Genomic DNA, 11,211 nt, shown 5'->3' with positions numbered 1-11,211 from the left:
CAACCATGGGTTGTTTTTAAATGTGCTTTACAAATAAAGAAAGAAAGAAGAAAGAAAGATTGTTGGACTTCCCGCTTGCTTGTTTGCATTAGAGAATGCTAAAATAATTATTCACACATTTAATTACATACATACAGATTATATAATATGACACAATTTTTGAGAAACGTTTTGAGAAATCATTCTGTATTTTTGAAAATAAATAATATAACATCAGGCTTTAATAAAATATTTGGTCTATAATAAGCATCTGTTTCCCCATCCCAGCCACATCGTCTCTTATTTATCCATACACCAGGATTATAACTGTCAGTCACTTCTTTGAATGGTTTTCCTCTCATGTGCCAAAACAATAAGCTTTCCCATTTTTAAGAACATTTTAAGCCTGCATAATTTCTGTTTATGGAAAAGATTCTGCCATTCTGTCAAGACTAAATCCTAGAATTGAAATCCTTTATGTTGGATCTTTTTAAAAGTTAGATATCCCACAGCTCATTGTAGTGACATCACTGAAAAGAAATTGTGTGAAATATCAATAACGTCACTCTGTATGCAATTTCTACATTACACATCGTTCAAAACATGAATCCCTCTCAATCCTAATCTCAGTCAAATCTGAATAATGCAGAATTATATTACCATTTAAACACTGGATCACTAATTAAGATCACTAACTATGTTGTGTTCTATTCATGTGGATTTTAGGATATTTCCAACAATATATTGTGTTATATGGGTAGAATATATTTAACAATAAAAAAATGAAGTTACTGCCAGTGCTCAACAACTGAATTTACTGAAAAAAACCCCACTAAAATCTACTTCTACTAAAATAACTACATCATAAACCGGTTTTCATGCGTCATGAGGTGGCCAGACTAATGAGTCTACATAACAAATCACCCTGCATTTAGCTGTCACTAAATTGCTCTGGTTGCAGATTATACATTGAACCATTAATGATGGGCTAATCCATTCCAAAAAGAAGAAAAAAATACACGGCACCTCATGCGAGTACTGCACAACCATGCCTGCAAATAGTGATGCTGATTAAAAAAGCAGTTTTTGTAGATTTAGAATGCCTATCTTAATTTGTAGTCTTGCCTCATTGGGAGACTGTTAGCAACAGCAACAGGAATGTTGAACATACTCTCAAATTAAATTATTTTGAGTCAATAAGTGACAAGTAATGATAACCTCATTAGGCCTTTTATGTCCACACATCGATTGGAAAACAGTTTATGAATGCATGATTGAGTGTGTGCACGCAATGGTTGATAATGATGTTGCACTTAAATTCTACCTTGATTAATATGGAATCTTATTAAAGTATAGGCTACCATTTTTTGGCGATTGAAACTTCAAAATATATGAAATTTGCACTTCACTTAATGCTCTCCTTGAGAAAGAACTGAGTTGTGCAATTAGTGCATAGACCATTAATACATTTCTCAGCTGAGAGTATTGGTTATTTTTAGCTAAGAATGAACTGGAATGTTCACAGTTGTTTTTTTTAAGTCTGAAGTCAGTCTTGTGGTATGTTTTGTTATGCAATGCTTTGATCTGATTTTCTCAGAAAATAAAGGTTTTCTAGGAGAACAGAGAGTATACTGGAAGCTGAAACAGCAAGAATAGAGATTTTCAAATATTCAGAAATGGTCATCTGTCTGATGCAATGGTTTGATCTGATTCTGAGTTGATATTAACTGAATACAATTTTTTTTCTAGCTATTCCACTTATCATCATCTGAAGCTTCTCAGAACTTTAGGGTTTTATGCAACTTTATGTACGTCACTGCTGCCTTTTAGATGGTGAACCACCATATTCTCCCCTGACCTGAGCTTCACAACAACTGCAATTTGCTAGTTTGAGTCTTACCTCACAGGCAAGGCAACATTAACTTTCCCCATAGAGAACGGGTGTCCAAATCACATCAAATAACCAATGGTGTGCCTCATGGTTCGGTTCTTGGTCCCCTTCTTTTTACATGACTTCATTTGCCCCAAGTATGAAGGCACTTCAAGGAGCTTTCACAGTCACTGCAATGCAGACAATATGCTGCTTGATATTGCAAACTGGTATTTGTTATATTTTTTTTTTTTCATAAAAATAAACACTGGTATGTAGCACATAGTTTAACACGCACTTTCTTATTCTCATAGTTATTTACAGGGCTAATGAATCATAAGTCTTGCACATTCACAGCCTTATTCTGCATTGAAAAATAAGGTGGATACTTATATCCAGAAGTGTAATGATTCTAATGTGTCCACCCCACACTTTTCAGATCATTCTTACTCCCATTTATATGTAATGAACTGAAAATGTTTAATATATTTTGTAGAATGCTAATAGAACTGAGGATTTTCATTGCATGCTAACAGAGAGACCCGTCCTTTAACCCTAACCTTGCAGCTGGATCCATTCATTATTTGCACTCGAAATGATAATGCCACCTATATTTGTGCACAGCTGCGCCATCTGCATTTCAAGAACATTCGTGTCACAAAAAAACGGAAAAGGAACTATTGTACATTGGTACAATTATTGTATTCATTAGAACTGGCAATGATCCATGATTAAGCCACTGAAATAATCTGGCTGACCCCCAAACCTCTTGGGAGCACAGTTAATAATACTGCCCTACAAAGCAAAAAGGCAGTAACTACGCAGAGTGCAGAACAGAGAAAAATGACTTTAAAGTTATCCTGTCATCCAGCCTAAGTAGTTGTAGGTAGATTATTGGACATGTGGCTGTTTTGTTACTTTATATTAACTTATTCTTTGTACATATCAATCCTCATATTAAATTTGATATTTTACCCCTATTTTGCAGTTACTGTATTCTTGCTTTGTATTACTTACCAAAAACGTGGCACCATACCAAGGGAAAAGGGAAACTACAGATTCTCCAAAAACTATTTTGCCACAACTTGGGCTCTGAGTCTGATATACTGTGTTTGAAATAATTGGAACCATTTGGACAACATTTTCAAAAATGTTGTGTTGCGAAACTAGTGTTGCGGAGCGGGCGTGTTACGGATATGTGGTGTAAATTTTTAGTAATCAAAAATCATGTCTAATTAATTGAAATCATGAAACTTTAATTATAAACTATTATTAAACTTATACAATATTTTAAAAACAAACATTTTTGGTCAAACAACATGCTGCACAATGAGCTTTACTGTTAAAATTAAAACATTGAAGAAAAATTGTGATTATTCCTTTAAAAATTAAGTTTTAATCTTAATTTATTTGTAGTGTTAGTATTATTATTACATTGAGACGTTTCTAAATTCTACTGTACAGCAGTAATATATTTCTTGTCAAGTTAAACCGAACTTTTATTTTGACGGGTTGCCGTGAAGACCGTGTTCTCATATAGGCAAAAAAAAAACAGCTCGAGCGTCACACACGTGCTTCAGCGCGCGCACGGGCGTATGTGTGTGTGTGTGTTAGTTTGGTAGGGGAACAATTAGGGGAAACACTGCATCTCAAACAAAATTTGTGTGAAGTTAGAAGCGTGAAATCGCAAATGTTAAAACCGTCCCGTGAGGATGCCGCGAAATCAGCTGTGTGTTCACCATGGCAACAGTAACTACACTGCGCAGCAACACAGTTATTTTTTGTTAGGTAAAACATAGCAAGAATACAGTAATGGATGTTACTGTACTCTTGCTTTGTTTCACTAGGGCTTTTTGCAGTTACTGTACAAACGACTACCATTTTTCTCCAAAACGACACACATTTGAGATAAGATGTTTTGTCACATAACAAAGGATGCCTTGAATGTCATGAAAATGATAATAACTCATTTTTGACCAAAAATGCAGTTACTGCCTTTTTGCTTTGTAGGGCAGAATACTCCATCCAAAAAGCAAACTCGAGGACCGATTTATTAATCCCAGTTATTTCCATTTAATTCGTTTTCTCCCTGAATCTCTATCACTGCTTGAAGAGTTTAGATAAAGTTCTGCAAAAAATGAATGATTAATGTTTTGTGTTATTGCTAAAACAATTTTAACATTCCATTTAAATTCAAATATGATTTTTTTTCAGTGATTCCATTTCTATATCCATGCCACAAAAAGGTATTTTAAAAATAGAATGCACTTAACGCATGGGATGCATTTGCACCAAACAGAAGAGAAAATCTGGGTTGTTCAGCAGCTGGTTAGACATGTTCTTGTTTAGCCCTCCAGACTTTAGAGCTGCACAAGACACACAAAAATCTGACTAGGTTGAAAGATTATAACAGATTACAATTTATTGAATGATTGACTGATTGAACAGACAACAGATAGAGGATGTTTACAATGTTGGAATAAAAGGACACACTCTGTAGTAATATAGACATAAAAAACACACACAAACCAGAAACTATTCCCATTCTTCACCCAAAGAAAAAAGGTGTGCAAAATTTAATACAATCCAGTTGTGTGCTATACAATTTTAAGCCTCACTTTTAAGAAAATGTTGTAATTTATTTGTTTAATTTAATTTATTACAAATGTGTTTTTCTTCTTTTTATTTTAAGAGGTTCCACTCTATTTCCTTAATACGTAATGAAATTCAAACTGGTCAAAAAAAGTGCAATAAATCACTGCAGGCAACTTTGGCACAACTTTAATTTAAAAAAAAAAAAAAAAAAAAGGCAGCAATTAAATTTACACTTTCCGTTTTAGTGGATTATTTATTTACAGTGAAAAGATAAAGCTAAACTTATTAAGTGTCACTGAGATCTACCTGATCTCATGAACACAAAGTAATCTATCAAGAGTTTTTCCAGATTGTTGCCTAATGATTGAGTAATCGACTTTTCCTGAAAGTGGAACTTTCCATTAAATCATTGACTCGTGGAAGAATAATACCATTATGAACATTCATCAAAATCTTATAACTTACAAATGTGGTCTCTGTGCTATCTTGAATGAAGCAATATTTTACGTGTTCATTTTAAATACATGCATAAAGAAAAGCAAGTAGCCTACTAAACACATCTGGGACTTTTTACAAATAGGCCCTCAAATCTGGATTAAAAAAACGACTTTATCTTCAAACAAAATTAAACTACAAAGGGAAGTGCAATGATAGCTAGGCCTAGTTATTCTGCGTTCGTTAATTCTTGCAATACATATGTTTTAGGCTTTAAAAGACTCCGAGTAGGCTAAACAGCCGATACAATGATGATGCAAAAAACTAAACAACTGCCTATGTGAATGAGGCAAACTCCTAGTTTGCACTCTAAAAAAAGACGGATGAAACTTTACTCTTGGAATGGCTATACACACACAATTAAATGCAACACATTTTGGCTCATTCGCGACAGAAAACATACTCTGTGTAGCTTGTCCAGATTTTGTCCTCGTTTGGGTCACTGCTGGAATAAGCGCACGTGCCAGTGGAGCTGCACGCGACCATGTGGAAGCCAAACTCTGACAGTTTGTCAAACGCCTGCTCGAGAAAATTATATTTCAGATAATAGCGTGACGTGTACCTCTCCGGAGGTCGGTCCGGGTCTCTGCTCTCGTTCAAAGTGTCTCCGAACACCTCCTTAGCCAGAGAAGTTTTCCCGCACACCGTGATCCTCGCGACCCGCCTGAATTTGGCGTCTGTTTGTATGTCTCTTCCGATTGTATAGGAGCCCCGGTAACCGACTGTGATGTAGCCCGACTTTTTGGATTCCAGGGAAGGAGAATGAGCGGTGCTGGCGACGGACAGCGTGCGAGAGGTGTCGGGTCCGACCAACGGATTCGCAGTTGCGCTCGGCTCCTCCGAGTCACTCTGGCAGATCTCATCTGTGATGGAGTTGTTTTTACTCATTTTGGGACACAAGAGCTTGGACAGGTCCCTCAGCTGAAAAAACTCAGCCTCTCGCTGTAATTTGCTCTTTTCTGGAAAATAGTCAGGCAGAACCAGATGTAGATCCCGTAGATAGTCTAAAATGTAGCGGAAAAGAAACCCGTCCCTGTCCAGAAAAAAGCGACCTTTGCTGTCCCGTGCCAGTTCTGTCGGTGCCTTCTTACTAAACATGTTCCACAGGAGAGAATCCGGTACGGCTATTAAAGTCGTATGCCGTGTCACATACACTTGTCCTCCTACATTTAGTTCAATGATGTCAGAAAACGGGGACCTGGAATCCGCGCCGTTTGATATTCCACACTCGGGATCTGCCAAAGCCATAGCGTCTCTTCAACTGAAGATGACAGATATTCGCGATTGTGTGCTACGGTTTTCCCAAAGACTCAAGATAAGGGCAGATGCTTGTTTAAATAGGTTGTGGGAGGGGAGAGAATACGGCTGATGTTAACGCTTCATTGGCAAAATGTCGTGCCTCCTGCTGTCAGTGCTACACTGACTCTTAGTTGATCTTAGAAACAAAAGGTTTAAGACATATAACTTACACTTAAATGTAAATAATAAAATTAGGAAAAGCAAAGGAATATGGCAAAACGAATCTTCTCACACACAACAGTCTTATAATGAATTAGTGTTAATTGAATTTTCTTCCATGCCCTTCAAGACAAAGGAGTCCCAGCTAACATGAGTCCAGCGGTCCAGTGGTGGACCACCGGTGGCAAAGTCGGCGGCCCACTGGCGGACGCCGCCGGCGGATCACTGGCGTTTTGCTCATCGTTATTCTAGCGGACCTCCAGCGGCAGACGCCGCTTTCCCGACGGTGGTCCGCTATCGTGCCGCTGGTTTATAATAAGTGTTTTCTGGCGGACCACGGTCGGTCCACGGTTTATAATCAGTTACTCATGCTAACCAAAATGGCCTTACACTATAATGGATAAAAAAAATAAGCAATGTACACCAGTCTCAATAGCAGTTGCAAATATATTTTTATTAGATTAATTTTCAGTGGACAGATTAAATTAACAACACATTTATATTTATCAGATTATTTTACTCAACGTGACTATTAGTCAAGTACATTATAGGATAATTTAAGTATATTTGTAGTACCCTTATGAAAATTAACCATATGGTTTTACCACAGCATTTGCAGCATTTTCACAACAACCAAGGTTTAAAAACCTATGGTTATAGTCATGATTACCATAATTTTACAGCAATTATTACAGCAATATTACTAGTTGAACCATGGTTTTGAAAAAAAATAACATGGTTGATAGTTTTACCATAGTAAAACCATATAGTGCTCTTCACAACACAAATCGTTTCAAAGAAGCTTTACAGAAAATGCATGTTCATGGTTACAATCACAAAATATAATTTAATCAGCCAGAGGCGACTGCTACTCACTGGAGAGCATCTTCTGGCAACAAAGTAAAGTCCATAAGATACAAGTCATGAGTTTAAAGTCATGTTCAGTTAAGCCTGGAACACACCAAGCCGACGGTCGGCCGTCGGGCAGTTTTTGTGCGTCGTCCGACTGAGTTTCCTCGGTGTGTTCCGCACGGTTCCGTGCCGTCGGCTGAAATTGGTCCTCGTCGGCTTTGTTTCGGCCGATTCGACATGTTGAATCGGCGTCGGGCCGTCGGTGAAAGAGAGAACTCTGATTGGCTGTTCAGCTTAGTGAAAGAGTCAATGCAGGAGAATAATAGCAAAACAGCGAGCAAAGAAGTCAAAACTTCTTTGAATATTTCAATATTAACACGAGCGGAGTGGAATAAAGAAAGTGTTTAGCAGGATTGATATTCAGAACGGTAAGCACACACTGCTTTGTTTATGGTTTGTGTATCTGCAGCCGACAGCGTCGGTTTCCCTTTTTGAATGACGAATATAGAGAATATATCTGCAGAAATAGACAGTTAATTGTCTCATTTACACGCAGGCGCAGAACGCGCATTCTAGCTGACAGTCGCCTGTAGTTCTCTCGGTGTGTTCAAGTGCAGCTTTTTACCCCGACGAGAGGCGACAACACAGTCGGCTTTCATCGGCGCTAGTTCGTCAGCGTCGGCTTGGTGTGTTCCAGGCTTTAAACAGACAAATTTTTGCTATCCTTCAACATTTCAAAAGGGCAAGTTTGCAGATTGTCTGTGAAACCGGGCCAATGCAATATAAGGTTAATATCTGGCAGTTTTTTATGTCCATCTATAGTTGTCATCATCTGAAGTCTTCAAGAGTGTTGGTGTCATTAGAAGTCTTCACAAGTGAGGCTGGATCCAAACTGGAGCTGCTGTAATATCTAGTAAACTTGCCGAGCATCCTGAGATAGAAACAGGGAAACAATAGGAGAAAGATTAGCATACCTGCTGTAATATTTCAGGCAAAAGATGATCATGTGCACTTTTTACTATTTTATAGTCTTATAGTGCAAGATTATGAGATGTGTTAATTGAATGCTTGAATAAAGAGATGCGTCTTTAATCTAGATTTAAATTAGGATTGTGTTTCTGGGCCCCAAACATTATCAGGAAGGTTATTCTAGAGTTATTCCCTCACATTCAATTGAATTAATAGGAACTTGTCTGATTTTAATGAGAAAACATGACTAACGAGTCAGCATTTTTATATTTGAACACCATACATTATTACAATGCAAACGTCCTAAACATTTCTGAGTATTATCAATGTTAAAAACAGTTGTGCTGATTAATATTTTTGTGTAAACCAGTGTAACAATTTATTCCATTTTCTTTTTTCTCTCTCCAGAATTAATTGTTAAATAGACCCAACATACGTAAATGGTAGTTTATACTACTGTTCAAAAGTTTGGGTTCAATAGAATTAAAAAAATTAAATAAATTCATATTTTTATTCAGCAAGGATGCATTAAATTGACCAGAAGAGAGAGTAAAGATTTCTGTTTCAAATAAATGCTGCTTTTTTCCTTTCTATTCATCAAATAATCCTGAAAAACACAAAAATATGAAGCAGCACTGTTGTGAATTAATTAGAATAGAAATGTTTAATTAATTATCTTTAATAATAACAGAAACAGTGTTGTCATTTACAAGGTTGTTCAGCTTTAAGAAAAGTCGACCCAAAATGCATCGGGGCGAGAGCGCGCAGATAGAATAGAGAGAAGAGTGATGAGATTGACATCCATGTGTGTGCGCTGTATTCATTTGTAATCCTGTTCGTAAACTTCAGTAAACAGTTAGTTTTATGTAATTCAAGTCGTCAGTGGTCATTACTGCTTAAGGAAGAAAAGATATGACAAGCACAACTGATTTCAACACTGATAATAATCATAAATGTTTCATCAAATTATAATATTAGAATGATTTCTGAAGGATGATTTGATGCTTCTCCATAGAAAACAATTATTTAAATGTTTTAATATTATTTCACAATATTATTGTTTTTACTGTATTTTTAATTAAATAAATGCAGTCTTGGTGAGCATAAGAGACTTCTTTCAAAACATAAAAAAATTGTACCAACAACATTAGTGTGTTTAACATTAGTGTATGTTTGAAGTTTTAGTTTAGTTCCTTTGTCCACAAGTGGAAATTTGTCTTTGGTTTAGTTTTACTTACTAGTCATGTATGGTTGATGGTGCCTTAGAGATGATGATCAGCTCAACTCTGCTACGATGCAGGGCATCAGCATGGAAGATCTAGGAACACAACAAACCATTTGTTACAGAGCCAACAATATTATACAATAACAGGTTTATTAAAAGGAAAGAAGCTACAGCAGAAGTGAATTGCAGAAAAGAGAAAGAATATACAGAAAATGATTTCTTAATTAGGATAACAGAATTTATGTTTTTAGGTTTACTTATCCATTATGTTGTGTTCAAACCCCTATAACACTTGTGGTGTTCCTGGTAAAAAATGACCGGCCTTTAAAGAAATAGCTTATAAATCACTTGTTATGCATATTATCACCCAATATTGGATTCAATCTTTTTGTCAACTTGTTCTCTTTTAATTAGTACTGGTTTTATAATTCTGTTTGCATCTGATTAATCATAGGCCTCATTTATCTAAGAGTAGGCATCTCATTTTCTTTGTAAAAAAAGCATTATTTATAAATAATTTCGAAAATATTAAATACAATATGAACATCTTCATGTACACATATGTACATGTGTGCTTGCAAACATTGAGCCCTTGGATCTGTGCATGTGTCGATACATGCAAACGCGCTTCCCAAACAAACACACACATTAAAACACACAAACTATTTTGAGTATTACACATTCTTTTCCACAGAAAGAAACTTGATCCTACCCTGAACTGCATCTAATATCCATTCATCTATCTGACATACACTCTCACACTCACACACACACACACACACACACACACACACACACACACACATACTTGTTTTTGCTACGTTGTGGGGACTCATGACTAGAAGGTGACACGTGGGGACAGCAATTTCTAAATACAATAAAGCCATCATTTTAAGTCAGAAGTGTCTGGGGGAATTTTTGAATCCCAAAAATCAACTTTATTATCATAAATTCTTAATTTTAGAAAGCTTAATATTTGTCAGGTTTTTCTATTCTGGTGGGGACGTCCCCATTGTGTCTTACCACAAACCACCACTGTGTGGCACTATTATGAGTTATCTGTAGATTAACGATTTTTTACACAAATTTAAACCTGTACCAGATTAACAATAAATATTAAGTTTAGATAATCATTAAAGAATTGTTTAAAAGGGAGAATTGTCTATATTTATATTTGTATGGATTTTTACTTCATTTTACAATTCACTAATTCCCTATATTTGAATAGACCATTTGTATGGATGTAAAAAGTGACAACAGCCTCACCTCACTTCCTGATTAACAGGAATCTATTTTTCTTCAACTCTGAGAATCTGAAAAGGTGCACATTTTGATAAATAAGACAGTCATGTTGTATGACAAGCAGGAAATGGTCATGGGGCATTGACCCCACGGGTATAATTGTGTTTGCTGAATAATGATCTGCGCATACTGGAATCAACTCTGAATTAAAACAGCACATGCCTGGCATTCAACAGGGTTGCGAAATATACTGCTATTTGTGTTTTTCTTATTCGTAATACTACAAATTTGTCACGTACAGAAACCTGGGAAGCCCCATGAGTCCAATATGTATTAATTCGTTGTGGAAAAAATCGCCAAACAATACAAAACAGTCTTTAAGCAGTGAGGATGATTTTGTTGTCCTCTCTCTTCTTAAAAAGAGAAAAAGAAAAGAGGAAATCTTTTATCCTTAAACTCAACACAAAACTGTATTATCTATCTGTATTATCTATCAATCTGGCATCTGTATGTCTTTATATCGGTC

General features: G+C 36.2%; 1 protein-coding gene across 1 annotated transcript; it reads right to left on the bottom strand.

Moving 5' to 3' along the window:
- Nucleotides 1-5,257: 5,257 nt before the first annotated feature.
- kctd12.1 (potassium channel tetramerisation domain containing 12.1) lies at nucleotides 5,258-6,351 on the bottom strand. Its single transcript, XM_056251744.1, has one exon. It carries the CDS (start codon nucleotides 6,185-6,187, stop codon nucleotides 5,321-5,323), a length of 867 nt encoding a protein of 288 aa, XP_056107719.1. The 5' UTR covers nucleotides 6,188-6,351; the 3' UTR covers nucleotides 5,258-5,320.
- Nucleotides 6,352-11,211: the final 4,860 nt, after the last annotated feature.

This window comes from Rhinichthys klamathensis, unplaced genomic scaffold (genome assembly GCF_029890125.1).
Source record: "Rhinichthys klamathensis goyatoka isolate OS25496 unplaced genomic scaffold, OSU_Roscu_1.1 h1tg000090l_1, whole genome shotgun sequence".
NCBI lineage: Eukaryota > Metazoa > Chordata > Actinopteri > Cypriniformes > Leuciscidae > Rhinichthys > Rhinichthys klamathensis.
The sequence above is the reverse complement of the archived record's forward strand: the minus strand, read 5'-3'. Positions and strand labels throughout refer to the sequence as shown.

Excerpts from the sequence above, each read along its gene's own strand:
- kctd12.1 (XM_056251744.1), bottom strand. The coding sequence starts at position 6,187 with ATGGCTTTGGCAGATCCCGAGTGTGGAATATCAAACGGCGCGGATTCC.